At 36.9% G+C, this 19,147-nt stretch overlaps 1 protein-coding gene across 1 annotated transcript in view; it reads right to left on the bottom strand.

The window, feature by feature from the left end:
* The window catches only part of LOC142979529 (uncharacterized), a 129,187-nt gene that overhangs the window by 57,049 nt on the left and 52,991 nt on the right, over positions 1-19,147 (bottom strand). The window contains exon 3 of the mRNA XM_076124483.1: positions 17,430-18,694. Within this exon, the coding sequence (XP_075980598.1) occupies positions 17,430-18,694 (1,265 nt within the window). The remainder of the gene's footprint in view (positions 1-17,429; positions 18,695-19,147) is intronic.

The following is a 19,147-nucleotide window of genomic DNA, read 5'->3' as shown; positions in this document are numbered from 1 at the left end:
AATCATGTGTCAAACGAAAGCTTTCCTTCAAAAAGTTACAACAATACTTAATAGAGGCTTTATATCATTGGTAATAGACAGAGTTATTGACTTTATGAATTGAATGATCAAAATAAATGTATAAGTGTTCAAACATTTGCAAGACAAAGCTATTAAGTTTAATTATAAATCAATTAGCAGTTGTGTTGCGACCTGAGCTCGCTGCAGCGACTGGGTCAAGGAGTTATTATGCATCAATAGCTAAATTATGCTCCTTGTACACCAACTTGCTTTCTCTAGGCCACTTGCTCAGCTATTTGTAACGGGAGGACAACATCTTCTCTAGGTCAAACTAACTTTGTTATGTACTCGTTACTCGTTAGATTAGATTGTGAAGGTACCCACAGAAACCGTTAAAGGTAGAACTCCATTATCCCCGTAAAGCTTACAGATAACTCTGATATCCTTTACCACTCTAAGTTTCTAATTCTTTATCTACTTTGTCCTATTTGACGAGAAATGTTATAAAACATATTTATAACAAATGTCTGCCGCCCGTATCCAGATGGCCGTTAATTATCTTGTCTTTCTCCTAAAAATAATAAAATTTTATGTCCCATTCAGGAGAGCAATAAAAATTCTTTCTATCCGCTTTTAACTACGTTCTAATGCAGTCCAAGTTTGTCAGGAGATGTTAATCCGTTCCGAGTTACAAAAACACTATAAACAATGTACTGGAAACCTTTTTGTAATGTCGATAAGTTTACTCATACCTTGTAAAGTAGTGGCTATTCACACTCAGGAGTTTCTAACTTTCTTACTAGCTACGTGTGTACTGTGTACGTAAGGTAGGTAAATGTATGTTGATGTTAGTTATGAAACGCGCGTGTCGTAAACGATAAAATCAGGCTAACAATATTTATTCTTCGATAAATAGCGAGAGACGCGTGAAATTTGATAATTACTGGGGCCAATTTATATCTTATCTTGCATCATTAACTCCGCCCACTTGCGCATACAATATCCAGGTTATTCTTAAACGTTTCAAATTGAATATTTGTTAGAATTCTTCGAATTTCCTACTTCTACAAATCGCATCTAGGGAAGAGAAAGTTGTTAAAATATCACAAGTATAATTTACCGTAATCCAACGATATTCTAAACCGAAATGATAAAAAACGTCATTTCTCTGTCGTCAGACAAAAACGTGGAATCTTCGTTAAAAAAATGATCGATTAGTTTTTAGTTCTGAGTACTTATTCTCTTGTAAAAACTTGTTCAAAAGAGGCGTCAAACGATGACTCGCCGACAGAAGAGAAGTGGTTCGCTCATTACTTACAACTTAAACCGTGAATTAGACAAAATGAAAATAACGTAATTTGGGTAATTACTTTAACTGCCAACTGTATGTTAGACACTAACGACGTCTACGCCGGCTAATTTAGCGATTTAAGTACAATTGAGACAAACAGCTTTAGCACGAGCTAAAACGATCCGGTCATGAACATCTGTGACATTCGCTATGTTGTATAGGACCCGCAGAATCGAGAAACATATGAATTCATGACTTAGTACATCCGAAAAAAGTTGTATTTTTGTTCGAATTGATAAAATCAAAGTCAAGAAGAATTTAAGTAACGTCACACCCGTATAAAATTAACAAAAAAATACAAAACGTCGGGGTCAAATCGGCAACCGACCTCAAAATTTTAGGAAAAAGCCAAAAAGATGTAGTCACAAATACATATGCACACAAAATTACTTAGCATAAACCACTTCTGGAGGAATTTTATAACTCAGATCCTTTTTAGAACTAAACTATAAAATACCGCTACAAGTCTGAATAGACCCATTAGGTCGGCAATTTAAGTAACTCAATCATCTGAATATCAATTAAACAAAAAGTGTTAATAAATCGCATTCACAAATCATAGCCATGAATGTGTAATTGGACTGACCTCTGTGTTAATTAGAGAAATCACTGTGTCAATGACAAACTGAGTACAAAAAGATTCAATATCAATTGACATCAGTGCAAAAACTACGATGGTCTCATTAATTTCAAAAGGCAAAAATAGAAACTAGGGCCATTATTTTTTTAGTAACCACATTACTTAACTCTCGCCCTTTTTGTTCCGTTTACTGACAGTGGCAACACAGAGAAAGTTTCCAAACGTCAAACTACTTGCAAATTCATTATGATGTGAATTTAATTGGTTGATTGTATTTAAATGACTGCTTTGATATAACGTGCCTTATTCAGCCTATTTGTATTAAGTTGAATTAATAAGCAGTTGGAATTTTTAATGACATTAGTCATTTTGTCGTTTGTGTTGCCACTTCCGTGACATGTAAACTTCCTTTATATGGATTAAAAATACTTTACAAGTACGTAAACCCACACATGTTTACATCACACAAATCTTCGCGTAAACATGTATTATGGAAACTAAATAAAGTGGCAAGCGCGTTAGTAATCTGATTTACAAGCGATCAAATAAAATAGATTAGCGAGAAGAAATCCAATATAATCTGGCAATGGGTAACAAGCTTCACGCGTGAGTAGGTATGACGAGAGTATCGGTAGTCAAGGCATCGATACACGTGCACATGTGAAGCCCTACTTCACTAACCCTATTTACTAGACCAGGTAGTACGACCTATATCCATTCATGCACTTTTTGAGGTTATTCCTTTAGAAATTACACGAAGCCAAGCAACGCCTCGGAAATATAGAAAGTACTATTGGTTCCCTTGACTCGATTTCCGTTTAGTAAACGAATAAAGAAATACTTTTGCTCTGTGTGAGCAATTCTCGGAATAAAGATTGGAATACTGCAAAAAACTTAGCTTGCAAAAACGACACATGGTTCGAACAAATGCTTGCATCGACGAATTTATGAATATCGAAAGCATCGCAAGAAAATGCACGACACGCCACAAATTATCCACTTATTATGCAGTATACTAAGTACATTATAATGACGTGTGATGACAAAATATACATTGAGAACAAAATTGAAACAGAGAGTCGCAGGGTTTGCAGTAACGAGGTTATAATCAGAATTCTTCCGGATCCGTTGGTCGTCCGGGAATAGAAAGCGTTAGTTACCAAACAAGCCCTGCAGGCAGTCGCGGATGTTTACGCTAGGGATAGAAATCAGTGGTAACAACTGGTTACGAACAAGAAATTATTAACACTAACGATGCGGTTGTTGATGGCGACGTTCATGTGAATCCTATGCGAAAGGAAGTGGAAATTATAGACAAGAGTCGTACGTTTTACCTTACTTAGTATGCATTTTCATGCTGTGCCAAGTAAGCATCATTACAAACTTGCATAAATACAAATAATTTAGTTGCAGAATGTGCCGTGAACTAAATATTTCAATGTCTGTGCTTTGTCTATTCAAAATACCTAATACTCATTAGGTAGCTGTCGCCTGCTGGCCAATGATTCAAAGTAATCAGATCTGTTTTATCAACAAAATTTGCTTTGAAATAAATGCAATAAATATTGCACAATTGTGACACAACGGATTACTTAAGGTGGTAATGGTACAAAGCTAGGCTATCACTTACAGAAATAACAATTAATTAGCTTGCTGTAATTGGACAATACTAAGAAGATAGTGCTCGAAGTAAACAAACAAATCAATTAACGTGTAACCTGTTTGTCGATTACATATATTAAGGTTTATTATTTACTTTTTAACTTAAAAAATATATAATTTTTAAGGGAAACATTGCATAATGTCACAATTTTTTGCATTGCGCAATATTGAGGAGCAAATTAGATGAAAAAATTGGTAATTTTGAGGATAAAAATGGAATTGAAGAACATTGGAAAAATATTGGCATTGCTGAGGTAACCTTTTGCCTTTATGTTACCGGTTTTGTACATGAGTCTTAGTCTGTGCTAGGCATGCCGAATATTTCCGTTGGTGAACGTTATTCTCATGATTGGCGCGCTAAAACCTGTCTCATGGAGATTACTAATAATATTATAAGACCCTGACGACGTTAATGCGAGGTGAATTTACTAACATTGGCACAGTATAACTCGGTTTATTGCTTTTAGTCTCGATTCAGTCGTAGCTCGATAACTTAGGTTACTTCAATGTTATTAAATAACAGTATTGAGTTAACAATAGAGGAATATTAAAGTAGGTTTCACTCTGGGACGAACTTGCAAGCGTGACTTTGCCTCAACATGCTGCACTTTTTCTCTTAACTTATGTCATGAAGTTATCTAAAACCTAAGCATCTCAATCATACCAGACTAAATAAGTACATGGCCAAATGGAGTTATAATGACTTCCTTTGCCGTGAACATTAATTATTTCTCAACTTAATTGAAGTTGGTAAAAAACACTGTGATCGCATGTTTAGTGATCAATCATCGAATTTGTAATGAGTCAATCTTTAAAACTATTTGACATATTTAAATAAAAATTGATTGCAAATAAATAAAAACAATGTTATGTTAACGGAATACTTCTATGATGAGTATCGAGGCCATAGAATCGTCACCCGCTGAGTTAACACAAAGTAACACTCTCACATTAGAGAATTATTTACCGTAAATCATAAGACATCACAAAATCCGGAGGATAGGATTGGAGCACTGGCTTCATCAAGGGCTACTTTCCATGTAGGTAGACGGAACAGTCACTCACACACGTCCGCGGCTTCCAGCTCACGGCGAGCGTTGCACGCGATCCAAAAGAAAAAATAACACGGTTCCTCCACAAAGTCAAAGCCGAACTTACAATACGAGTTCTTCACTGAGATCTTACACTACACAATAAACCAGTCAATATTGGAAAGGATCACTCGAAAGTTGAGCTGCCAGCTATTTTCGACGGAGAAGTTTGTTGACAGATAGCGTGTGCAGACAGACGAGACGTTCTCGCCGCGCTCGCGCATACTCCGGTGTGAAGTCGGCCGCGGGCAGCAGCGCGCTCGGGCCGCTTCGGCCGGCCTCGGCGGCACTCGGATGGAATGCGCGGCACGCGGGCCCAGAGGCTACAGCTTCGGCTGGTCCGTTGGGATCTACGCAACGCCCGCTTCGCTTCGCATACACAAAATATAATTAAATTGCAACAGCCGATCGCCATCTCAACGCTATAATGTACACTTGCCTAAGATCAGGTTCTGTCCAAAGTCGGCATTAAGTCAACGGGAAAGTACAGTTAGGTGCAGGCGCGGGAATGCGTGAGCGAGGTCACGGAACTAGTTGTAAATGACAAGCCTTCCGACGAGCAATACAAGAATTGCTCAGATTATGGCCCAGTTAGCAAAAAAACCTAATTGAGCCCCCACATTTGTGGAATACAATACCGACTCTACGACCTCAGTGAGTGAACAATACACCAAAGTAGTTTAACCGCCCGAAGCACACAAACTAACATAAGCCTTATGTCAACCTATTGTAATCGGTGACTCGAGGCAGTGTCAGCTTTGATAGCATTTTGTCAGACAATAAGTCAATCGCTTTTTTTAATCGAACTAAGTCGTTGTGCTACCTGCTGAATGCGGATTCGCAAGTTTTGCGGGTCATTGACGCATCAGCCGCCTACGCTACGAGTACTGGTCAAAAAATGGCCTCCTACAAGGCATCACAACATTCATTTGGATCGTAACGACCAGACAAGTAAGATCGGTAAGAATATAAGGGCAGGCAAAGCCATAGATCAACAAACAACAAAGATCATTAAGACCTCAGTTTTGTACAAACAGAGCCCAAAAATGTTTGCGGACACGTGTGTCGGTCGTCCTTCATTCTGTGTATTCAAATTGTTTGATTTACTTTGAAGATCCCGCTGTATGCACAAAAACATGTGGTTGTTTGAAGGCAAGTTTTTTTTTTCTACGATATCTTTTTCTCCAACACTTCATAAATCTTTCGCAGAAAGCACGTGTGGTAAATTAGTAACTAATGAAGATACATAGTTTTGAGTGGTTATTATTGTACATCCATAGTTTGGTTATACTGTTGGCATTAAAGGCTGGCGTGCATTTACCTCGGCAATAGAATTGAATGGGCACAATAGAACGGATGTTGGACATAACACAGCCGGAATATGTGAGCTTCCGCCGCGCTTAGTTTACTCCAACAACGTATTTCATACTAACACCAACTTCATTTAAATAATACCCTTCAAAAGTCGTAATCTTCAGAATGTTCCATGTTGTCTTATTTAGTTGATTGAATTGGCTACGCTATGTATAAGACTATAAGTTAAAAGAACGATTTATAAGACGTGAGTCATAGACGCTCAACCAGTTTTAAAACCTTTAAGCTTAGAGAAACGTTATTGATAAACAAGAATTGTTTGTAGTGTTTTTATTGTGCAGGTACAGCATTGGATCTAGAGCGTACGTGCCTGAATACACGCGGTCTTTCAATACAGCAACTTGTCTTAGTAGTTAGTAAATATCATACAAGGACAACATTAAATTGTTTTTCCATTTTTAATTAAAGCAATTGAACAAAAGAAGATCCCGTTGCAAAAATCCCAAATTATGGTTTATGACTGATGGTCATTGCTTCAGAGAACCTTTTTAATTCATGACTTAAGAGCAAAAGCAATAAGATAACAAGTAATGGTTTTGCGTTAGTCAGATGATCAGAGCTCTGACTCAGATATGAGTCACGGCTTCTCAAAGAAAGCCTCGGTCGGTTCGATAGCGCAGTGCAGGCGCAAGCGCAAGAAATGTACGAAGAATCCTATTGTGAGGCCCGCAGAATTTAATGGCTTATCTAATACATTGATACTACCGGGCATAGCCGGGGTAAATAGAGATAAAATGTTGTTCATTGTTTTGGAATTTCTGCTCAAGAATAGGCTACTGACTATTCATGGAGATAAACGTTTAACGCAATCGGAGAAAGCTTTACTTAACGTACAGGCAAAGGTAGTTGTGCAACAGCTAGTTTTATGTGCAGTGTCATGTAGGTGTTAAAACCGTAAATATTTGTGAAAAATTGCGTGCTGCAGTACAAAAAGCAGTTGGGAGCGTCGTCGGCAGCGCGGGCGCCGCCGTCAGTGAAATCGCGCATGTAGAAAGCAGAACTGGGAGGGGCGGCCACACGCACCACTGCTAATGCAGTGCCAATTGATACTTGCTTTAATGACTTACTACTAACAAAGGATACATTAACAATGCGCAAAAACTCGTCTCACTCCCATAATATAAAGTACGTAAAGGGAACCTACTTTTAATGGAACCAGATGAGGAAAGAAGTTTCTGCAATGCCTGCAATTAGTTGCTGCATTACACACATTGTCATGATAAAAGTTCCCTACTTATTCCGTAGCGCTGTTGACTGCAATTATCATGTCCAATATACACAAATAACTATAGTCGCGCAATTTATGTCAGGTTTAAATTATTATAAATGAAATTAACCACGAGCCATGAAAAAAATAATTCCACGATCAATTGTGATTAACACAGAACAAGAAAATGTGTTTTGATTGAGTGTTTATCTATAATTAACTTAAATGTCTTAACAACGTTGCTTGGAGCAAAATATTGACCGAAATAACACTTAGGTAATACGTAAGTTTTTTTTCTGATCTGGAGAACACGTTTTGAATCAAAATCATATCGGTATTTCAGAAATTGCGAATCTGTCAATCAAACTTGAAGCTTTTGCTTTCGAATTTCTAAAATCAAAGAAGAAAACACATTTGATTTTGCATCGATTTCAACACTTAGTTAGTGTCTTGTCCAAAATAGAACAGTTTTGTTGAAGGCGCTTTTAAGACGTGACATGACATACGATCAGTCGTTGAGTCGTCGTCGGCGGCGAGGCGTAAGGCAGCAGTCGTAAACATGAGCGTCACCAACTAAAAGTTCATCAATCAACAAATGTGGTACTCTTGTACCGTTACACCTCTCGCCATCGCCAGGGTTAGAACTGGCTCCATTAACGAATTAACCATTCGACCGCTGACAACATCAATTATGTAATAAACCATCGGGTGGGTTGTTTTACCTTAATTATCTTTTTTACCGTTAATGTTTACTTCTTTCTCCATTTAAGGTCGATTCACTTGAAAACAGCTTTTAGTGAAACGTATCGTCTTGGCGAAAACTATTTACCGGTACTTAAGCGTGCGTTCTTAAGTATTCGTGATGTCATTCGGCGTTTGCCAAACATCTAATTGTGAGTCTGTGAACGTTCTTGTTTACGTGTGGATGTCGTCCCTACAAGTGTATTTTATGTTTCCTATCTTACAATGTATAATGTACTGTATCGACCGAAACGGTTAAAGCCGCTCTCTCCTTAAAAGGAAACGGTAGGTCCATTTTCATGTTCTCATAATTATCAAACGAACATTATTCAATGATAAATTCAATAACATAGAAACAGAATTTGTTTACCCGTTTATACTTATGAATTTTAATTAATATCTTTTGACATCGATGCTAAGTGCATGTTTATGACGTGGGAAAATTATAAATGGTACTCGCTCCTATAAATTAATTTATTTTACGAATCTTGAATAACCTTTTGCTTCTAGTGGGTCTTCACTATATATTTAAAACTTTTATGGTAATTTGGTATGTAACACCTATACCATAATCAGCATGATCTAAATGTATGTAAATATGCTGCATATTCTTTTATCTTACAAATACTATAAAACAAAATGTTCCTATTCAGTATCTAATAAAGGATTCCATGTCTGGCATGTTTATGGTTTTCACATGTCACAATAAAAATTCAAATTGAATTCTGCGAGATAGTATTCAAATGTACATAGATGCTCGTATACATAAAATCTTGAAACCTTTTCTAGTTCAAATAAGGGTCATATTTCGCAATCACACCATGTCTAACGAACTCTGGAATGATCCGAGAAACAAGTATAGGCGCCATTGATGGTCTGAATTTTATTGCACGGAGCGAGCTTTTACAAAGCATTTGAAAAGCCTGATGGGATTCTCGTGATAAAGAAAGTAACAAAAACTAGAAACTTTTGTTTAGACAGAATATTATTTTAGGAATGTCGATATTGAGAATTGAAGAAATAGATGCTTTATTTACAGTTATTGGTTTGGCCCGCTGACCTGCAATTGGAAGGGAAGACATAAACAACGTCGCTCGTTTGTTGTTGTTCAGCATTAACGTTGGGTGTCACTGGTAAATAGGTTGTAGATACTCAGACTCGAGTAAAAGGCTGGTTAATTGTCATCGCCACCGATAAACAAGGCAAAGGTCTAACCTTTAATGAACATTCCTCTGACATTATACAGAAGGGTGTAAGTTTATTGACACGTGACCAAGGCGACCACCATTGTCCTGTTGTTTTCTACATTTCGTAGTGTTAACAAGATAATTATTTGCTCAACTTAACTTTATTTAGATCTACGCAAGAATCTTTCAGCAAACAATAAGCTCGTTAAACAATCGTCTACTGCTACTTATTATTACGCAAGCCCTAAGAATTTAAGATGATACTTCAATGTGAACAACTATCTATACAGCCACTAACATTTAAATAATAATCTTATGCATATCTTCTTGAAAACTCAACTCTACTATTACGAAAGAGATTACGTGTTGAAATAAGTCTACTTGAAGTCTGGCGAGCCGATTGTGTAAATGTGTTCGTAAATCAAGTTTTAAAAGATTAACATATTTTTAGGCTAGGCACGTCGCGACGCAAATCACTCCACAAATGGTTAGGTTATCTTTAGCATAGGAGCGTGGATATATTCCAAGTATTTCAACGAAGCGATTGACAGCTTAATGCCTATTTTGGCTTTGGAGAACTGGTTTAGTCTTGCGATCATAGGAGAAACCTTTATGTATTTTACCTTATACTGTCTGTATGAGTAATACTTCGTTTGCATTCATGTTCTAGCATGTTTTCTCACAAAAAACATACGTTGTTGTTTGTTCATAACCCTTGCTGATTTCGGACGAAATAATAAAATCAAAGTAACTAAGAGAAAATATTCTAACTTTCTTCGTTCAAGTCGGTTTCTCTCTAATCCGGTTTTTCTCAAAATACGAATATTTTGCTAAAAAATCAGATCACTACTGATCATTGAGATTCACTGTTCATCGTGTAAAACTATTCAATCAGTCTTTCTTTAGTCAATTTTGGACTTTATTCTGTTGTAATATGATTCAAAAGGCTTTATAAAACTTTGTCTTGATCTTTCAGTATGTATGGAACGTCCGCTCCGGACGTACGTAAAGATTTCAAAAGCAAATCTCTAAAGTGTTTAACGTGGCAATTTTCCTTGAGCTTTTATTGTCCAAATTAAAATATCTGAGACTTGCGTATTGAATACGATATTCGTCGGGATTTTCTTCTCATTTGTTACGAAATGTTTGGAATATATGGTGTGAAATTACGCAAGCAGAGGAATCTTTAAACAGCATTAGCGTAGGTAATGTACGTAGTATTTAACTTATAATATTTGTTGAACGTTGTGAGAAAAACTTTCAATACCACAGTCCGTAACATTTAACGTAACGTATTCATATTATTTTTTAGTAACGCATTACTGTCCTACTGCTAGGCAAGAGTCTCCTTCCGAACGAGGGAGGGGAAAGGCCATTCATGTATAAAGTAAAAAAAAGAGATTCGAAAGAGATTTAAGCTCTATTTTAGTCTGCAGGATCACGGATAATGTATTATGAAAACAAAACAAAAGAAAGTATTTCTAGTCCAGAAAAATATTTACTCCGGCTATTTCTAGTTCTGAAATGAGTGACTCACAGGATTTATAAGATAGTCGGTAAGTAGTCTATGTCATAACAATTGTCGGCGGGAATAAACGCAACAGCTTTTAGCTCGCTTGACAATAACTTAGTTACGAGACCATGGTGTTAATCATAATATGCAATTAAAATAAATTATTGTGTTTAATCCAGACACGGATTTCACCATAGTACTTTGATAGTTTAAATAGATAAACGAATGGACAAAGGTTTTACAATTGGGGCACTTTATTATCATGCTTAATTCTGTTTATGTCACAAATATCGGGCAAGGCATACTATAATTACACAAGGAAACATAACGATTCTAATTCCTGTGAGACCATTTGTCAGTGTTTTGAGGAAATTAGATCAGCATCTCTAAGGTTTTCTAATCTCTATGATTATTTGTTTAACTTCGATGCGATAGTATCTAAAGGCATCGATCGCAATCGTTCGAGAATTGATAGAGAATCATTGGAAAAGGACTTTTTATTCTGCATCAAGACAACTTAATACATTTAACTAATACCTATCATCAACATCAGACAAGCAAACGTCTGTCAATGATATCAGTCTATTAACTGAAAGTACTGTCGATGGCTGCAAGACGATAACATCTAATATAAGTAGTCAACATATAAAAATGTCATTGACGCATATTAAACAGTTTAGAAGCAATGTATCGAGATAGTATCGTAACGTTCTCGATAGTTTGCAAGTCCTAAGGTAATCAGCGCAATCTTAGATGGTATGTACATGGCTAAGTGTTGACTTGGAATGTAAGACCACGGCCTCGGTGATAGCCGCGGGAGGGCTCACATTAAAATACTAGACGAATATTAGAAGTAAAGCTATAAGACCGCTGTATAGTATAGTAATTACAAAGTAGTTGTATGAAGGCATGAAGGTAAATATTTATTGGTCTGGTGATGTTTGTCTGACGCCACCTGAATTATCTGGAATCGATGGACGCAGGGCAATGATATTGATGATGATGTTGGTATTTTAGAATAATACCGAGTAAATCTGGACTATTTCTGGTACTAGTGTGGATTTTTCCACTTACACGAAGTCTAGCTACTCCAGCTCATAAAGAGTGAATACTCATAAGTAGTATATTGGGAAATATATAAAAACTGTTTCATTTTCGTAAAAAACGACACTAATACCTAATAATATAATCATGGATTCATAAACAATTGCTATTACCGGCGCGTCAACATAATATATGCTCGTTCATAAATACAAAAGCACTCTAATTAAGCACAATTAATCATATCAATTTCGTTTACAAGTCACTGGTTTATATCATTACGATATTCAAAGAAGAAGTCAAGTGTGCACTTGATTTATTTAGTTCATGATTCTTCGCGATTAATAGAGTGTAATTACTACATTTACTATCATTATTCCGCCATGAAATCAATCAGCGATCACGCACTGCTTGCAGCTCTACGATCGAGGCACTAATAACATATTAAAAATACAATATCTGTGCAAAAGCACACTTTCAAAGTTCTATTTTATTACTGTTTTATGACTATGACAATTTTAAATAAGATCCCAAAAAAAATAATAATTTACTTCCTTACATTTCAGGTCTTAAATCTTTTCAAATGTCCAGATTTTTCCAATCAGTTGTCAACCATCACCATCATAAAGTTCAATATTAAACAAATTGAAATAATTTTAATCAGTAATTTATTGGCAAAGGTATTTAACAAGAAATGAGCATGCTAATTGAAAAATCATCTTTATTGTAAAAAGGAAAAAAACTCAACCTTTTGCTTAAAGCAATCTACCCTAAAACGATACATAAATTTAAGAGCTATAGCCGTAAAAGTACGTTGTTATAGCCGCTACCGCTTCCCTAGACACTCCAGCCCTATAGCGGTATCTAATGTCAATCTAGATTTGAAAGCTCACACCGAATCGTTTAGCATTCCGAGCACGGCGCGCGACGCTGTTCAAAGTGTTCACACCTCAGATACCAGCACTACGATTGTGATCCACTGCTGCGATTATAACACTATTTACACGTTTCAAAATGGTAAGCTTTGAGCTTGAATTTTGTGTGTGATTTTTGTTAGAATGTTGTGTGTTTTATATGTGCGTAAAAATACTACAGGCATTAATTTGACGTGGCTTGCCTCTTTGACAATAATTGAAAGAAATTGGGCGCACAAAAAGATCCTGTATGAGAAGATATTAATGAAGCAAGATTGTAATTATGCTAAGTGGCGTTATTTGGTTTCTGGGGAAAACCGTATGCGAAAAAGGCGTTATTTTACGTATAGTATGTAAAAAGTTCCAACACACTGCTACTGAAGAAATCCTTTCAAACCGACGAATTTGCAGGCAGAAGAAGACACTAAGGCAGTATTTATTCTTGTAATTATTATATTATGACGCGGTTAGATATAGCCAAATGAATATAAATTGTTATAAATTAACGTTTATGAAACTACTGCAAAATGACTAGTACTGTAGCGTCATTTTTCTATAGTACAAGTATCAAGGATTTAAGTGCATATACTAATACTGATTCACAAACAGGTATTCAGAGATGAACAGTCACAACCTATTGTCATGCAATAGATGAGAGAACGTTACGTAACCTTTATTCTGTAGCTAAAACCTTTAACAGAATAGATATAGTGATTCAATAGATATTATCTGAGTTGTTTACTTTAATACAATTAAAATTAAATCGATGTATTATTCTAATACTAGATAATCTTTTTGATATTACAGGATTGCTTAGTCACTGATGTTTAATGCAAATTGAAAGATTATGCAGAATCTCTAGTAATTAGATAATTTATAAACATTTTTGTACTTCTAAGTACATACAAGAACAATAAGTAGTGGGACACATAGAAGCTAGCAAGATGCATATACATATAGGACAATCAGACAAATATTACAACAATTTATCAACATTCTAAGCATAATTTAATTACGTAATTAAATCATATGCTAACATAATATGCAAGAATGCTATGATTCTTCATCTAAGTATTTTATTACGATGCAAGGAACTAAGTACCTACTGTTTACATCACAATGGAACATATGGTAGAACATATATAGTATCAATAGGTAGGTACAACGATTGTTGTCTTGCTCACTTATATTGACAATACTTATAAAATCTAATACATAAACTCATCATAAAGTAGCTCTACATCTTTGAGAAGACTTACTACATCTTCAAAAGAGACTCAATAAGATGCGTCATCATCATCAAACAAAAATCTTGAATGTAATATTCGTTTTATAGTCCCTAATCGTCCCAATACTAGGAAGACCAAGCTAACGTTAAATATTAGGTCGGGGAAAAAGTCTTTTCGCATTATAGTATACAATGTATGAACTTGTAATAAAATCTCTTTGGCTTCAAGAATCACAAATGAGTAAACGGTCCATTAGGTTTCTTTCAGTGAGCTCGTGAGTTACCCGAATATCGAGCTTTTCTGTGTAAAGAAAAGATTTTATTACAAGTTCATACATACTATAATGCGAAAAGACTTTTTCTCCAATCTAATATATGGGATACAGTATTAAGTTACTAGTTATATTTTAGTTGTACTTTGTTAAGTGTTTGTCGGTTATTAGTAAAATTATGCATGCACGCACTTCACACGCATATTTTGACGCAGCCGAGATGTTTTTAAGAAGGTCACAAGGTTATCGGCAAGTAGGCTGTCGCCAGGATACATTATGCATACGCCTTACAAAGTTACTATTGAATATTGACTTACATTCTAAGAAATACTACTAGAGATATGACAAGGAGAAAAACCTCAACTTTTTTTTCTTCATTTAAAAGACAACTCCCACACTAAGGCTAACTCTTGTGTCGCGGGGACTTTTATAAACATACAAACAACGGACACAAGTACAACCAGACCCGAAACAATTACTTGTGGATCGAACAAATAATTATTGTTCCGAGAGGGAAATTAACCCGCGATCTCACAACGCAATGGTAGCGGCGTGGCGACCTAAACCAAAAACCATAGCCTAGATGAACGATTTGTGTCTCACAAAACCATGATTTTTGGGAAACAATTTTTTTTTTAAATACGGGCGAATTCGATATGAATAATAATATACGCGAATAATAAAAGCGCAGTAAATAATGAATACTGTAGTTTCTAATCAAACAGTAACAAATTGAGAAGTATGAAGCCGGTAGACGGTCAAGTGCAGTCATTTGTAAAGCAGAACGTGGGCGGGAACTAAGGTTAGTCTGCATTCGACCAAACAACATTCAATTATTGTAACTGTCTGCACCATTTATACCCGTTACGATACAATTATGATATCATAAAATAATAAACATTTATACATTGAGAGACTGAGACCAATTAATGAAAGAAATACAATTTTGTACGATTTTATTTTTTAATCAAGTTTGTATCGTCCAACATGGAAGAATCTTCTTTTCGTATTGGACTTGGAGAATAGGAAAGATCTAGAAAGTTCTAACTGCTTCTCTTGCTAGCATACTGTAAAAGTCAGTAAAGGGATGCGAGGGTCTTGTAGGCATTGCGCTCACCCCCTGTTACTACTTTCACTAATGTTTAAATCTTGTTAATCAAAATATGGTCAAACGGGGAACGTGCTTTATAGGCTCTCGGTATTCTCCTTCTGGGAAGAAAAGCGTGATTGTACAAATAAATATGTTTTTTACTGTTTAGTTTAAGCTTTTGGTTTAAAGCCTACAGAATGAAATCATGCATATTGTTACACCTTCTTATTACATTTCGATAATATTATAAGCAGGGCATGATGTCATTGCCCAATTTTGGTTTGATGAATCACGTTTGGGATCGGTTGATTTAAAACTGTTCGCAAAAAGGTACCTAATGTAACATGTTCAAAGAATTTAATAGCAGTTAATCTTAGTTGACAGCATCGATTAAGCTTATCGAGTTATTGTTGTTGTACTTGGATAACAATTCACAAGACATATTTTATAACATTTTAAAGGGCAAAGGATACTTTAAACACCTAAAACGACACAAATTCAATCTAGGACTAGAAACAAATAGCATGAAAATCCTTGACTCTTTTTATAATATCACTAGCTGACTCGCGCAACTTCGCTTGCGTCACATAAGAGAATCATAATTTTCCCCGTTTTTGTAACATTTTTCAGTGGTACTCTGCTCCTTTTCGTTGTAGCGTGATGATATATAGCCTATAACCTTCCTCGATAAATGGGCTATCTAACAGTGAAATAATTTTTCAAATTGGACCAGTAGTTTCCGAGATTAGCGCGTTCAAACAAACAAACAAACAAACTCTTCAGCTTTATAATATTAGTATAGATATAACTAAAATCACATATAACTTGTAAAGGCGGATAGAAATTATGTAAGGCGTGATATTGTTATTTATCTAGTAATCACCGAGACAGAAATAAAGAACATTTTTAATAAATAGAAACCAGTTATCCAACGCTTACGACATGAGTACAGGGACTAAAGAAGCTCATTTTACTTCAAAGACGATCTATAACTTACGCTTAAAGTTAATCTACGTAAGTGCGGCGGACACTTTAACGCTAAGCCCTGTTAAACCGCATTTAACTCCTCCTACTATTTTAAATCTGCATACAACAACGCAAAGGCTGTTATTAGATTCCATGTAGATGAGTTCAAAGAGCCAATAAATAAGATTTTTCTCGTGATTGCGACTCTGTGCACTCGCTACGGTAAGACGACGACATCGCATATAAAATCTCTTACTTATTTATAGCGATATGATGTTCTGTACAGTACAAAGCCTTTGAACTGTTTATTAGGAGCTTTCGATCGTTTTGTTGTGCCACGGGTCATTTAATTTGCATGAAACGAAGTTCACTCACAATCAGAACCTTATGTTGAGTTATTCAAATAGATTTTACAAGTATGTCAGACCATTCGGTTCTTTATTACATGAATTAAGTAAGTGTAAGCCTAAACAATTAAATTCGTGACAAAATTTTGCTAATTTGTTTGTTAAAAGCCCAAGGCACGTACTGAAGACTGTCAACCCTAGACATGGGCGTTTTGTAACTATCATTGAATGTGCAAGTCGCGTCGATAGGATCAGAATCACGAATGCATTTTACACATACTGGCAAGAGTGTCCACAAAGCATATAACGTAACCACGGCTTAGTAGCTAGTCGGCATTTAGTTTTATGTTTTAACTTTATGATCCTAAGGCCATAAGCAATCTTACAGTCCTACTGTAGAAATAGTTATTTAAATTATGAAGTTCGTAAAGTACCGATATCTCATGTAATTTAAAACTGAAGTAGTGGCGGCATCGAGTGAGGAGGGAAACAATGTGTGTTATAATCACGAGAGAGAGCTACACGTGCGCACTCTTCCGGCCCATTAGCATTGAATGGTCGGCGCGCGCGCGTGTCGCACGGATCATTGTCGCGCTCGCTCGCGATTAAACCTCTCGATCTAAATCAATCTACCTCCAGCCCCGCATTGTTCTCGTTTTCTTCGCCGATTAAATGTAATGACCACATTTGACACATTCATTACATTCCACCCTCGCTCCGAGTGAACTCTCCGTAAGGTCAAGTGCAATGAAGAAACATTTATCCTACTGACTTTCGTAACACTGTCACTCTACAATACGTGTAGGCATTAATTCAATTGCATGCATGTAATACCGTTGATAGCGCTTATACTTATTGTACTTACCGGTAATTCGAGGTAGTCGCTAATGGTGTACTTGGCGGCTCCTCGGCGTATGTCAGCGAGGGCTGCGAAGTGCTCGTCACGGCGAATTTTCCGCCGCAGCAACGCTCGTGCATAAGGATACGCGGACAGGAACTCGCTGTAAGCGTCCATCAGTTCACCACTGAACAATTGTTTCAATAGAATCGCGCTTTCACTCGAATCTCCATCCGCCGGCGGAGGAGGCAACTCCCGACATTTCAGCGACTCCGGGATACTTTTCGTTGCGAAAGTACTTATCCCGCTAGTCGACTCGCACGACGTGAACGCGTCCGTGGAATCGCTCGAACCACATTTCGAAAACGGAAACGCGGATGAGGCTCCGCTTTTTTCGCTACTCGCGGAACTCTGCCGGGCTGCGCCCGACTTCTCATAGTAGTCCGGATATTGAGGCTCCGATTGACTCTCCGTTGACGGCGAGGACTCCTCAGCGGCAGCACTACTATATTGCGAGTTCTTGATACAGTCGTACAAATCCTCGATCGATTCATATGGAGTAATACTCCCGCAAGACTCAGCTTCGACCTCATGTTCGTGAAGTCTTTCATACAAATCTTCGTTTTTCCTCTGAGATACAGGCGTGATGGCTGAATCGGACCGACTTCTTTTTACACTTCGAATTTGATCGTATCCGAAATCGGAGGGACTTAAGAAATCCCATCGGACGTTAGCCCACACGTTATCGGTAACATCAGCCGATATCCTGTGGTCGGCGCAACATTGGCCGCCGCTTCTAATGGTCACAGTCGTCACATTATCGCTAGTTTCTATAATCGAGCTGTCGGCCACTGATTCATCGCAATCTATTGGAATGTCGACTATCACTTTGCGAAGACTAACTGAAGAAACACTAGAACGATTATCGTCGTCGATTTTTCGACTGTCATTCAGATTGGAGTCGTTGAATTCCGAGTTTGTTATCACGGATGACGCATCGACGTCTTGTTGAGTGAGCACTCCTTCCTGAATTAGTTCCGTCAGTAAACTTTTTTGTTCTTCTTCTATGACCGACTTCTCATCGTCGATGTTTGTTTCGTCGTCTAATGGTTTGCTTTCAGTCATAAGTAACCCAGAATCTATATATTTTCTCATACGTTCTGTGAGAGCTTCGCTAGCCTCGGAGACTGACTCCAAGTAGTAGAATAAAAGATGGTACTCTTCCTTGGTGATGACTGCGGCACGTAGTAGCGGCTTGCCATATAACTCCACCGCCGAAAATAGAGTCGAAGCTGTAATAAAAGAGAAAGTATTTGTCATGCAAATTGTATTACGTTCATGTGCACCAGTTTGATATAATTGACGGTTATTGACCGTGTTACTTGAAACATCTGCATAATACGAGCGCTACAAAAATGTACGTGGGCGGCAGTGAGGTCACGCTGCACATTGATAACGTGATTCACCTTGCATTTAAAGTTCATCGTTGGAATGACCTAAAACTTGACTTCAACGTGTTTTAAAGAGATAATGTAATGCCCTGTATAAAATCCCTTATTCTCTGTCTAAAACACGCAAGTAAATTAAAACCAGACTAGCGATAGAAATCCTTCAAACGTCCATTCAGATCTGATAAAAGAAATATAATAGTGGTGTCACCTCTCTAATCGGTTGATGCGGATACTTGAATCAACTCGCTATGGCAGTCACGGCGGCTGCATACGTAATGCATAAAAGCGCCTTCT

The sequence above is a fragment of the Anticarsia gemmatalis genome, chromosome 16, assembly GCF_050436995.1.
Source record: "Anticarsia gemmatalis isolate Benzon Research Colony breed Stoneville strain chromosome 16, ilAntGemm2 primary, whole genome shotgun sequence".
Classification (NCBI taxonomy): Eukaryota; Metazoa; Arthropoda; class Insecta; order Lepidoptera; family Erebidae; genus Anticarsia; species Anticarsia gemmatalis.
The sequence above is the reverse complement of the archived record's forward strand: the minus strand, read 5'-3'. Positions and strand labels throughout refer to the sequence as shown.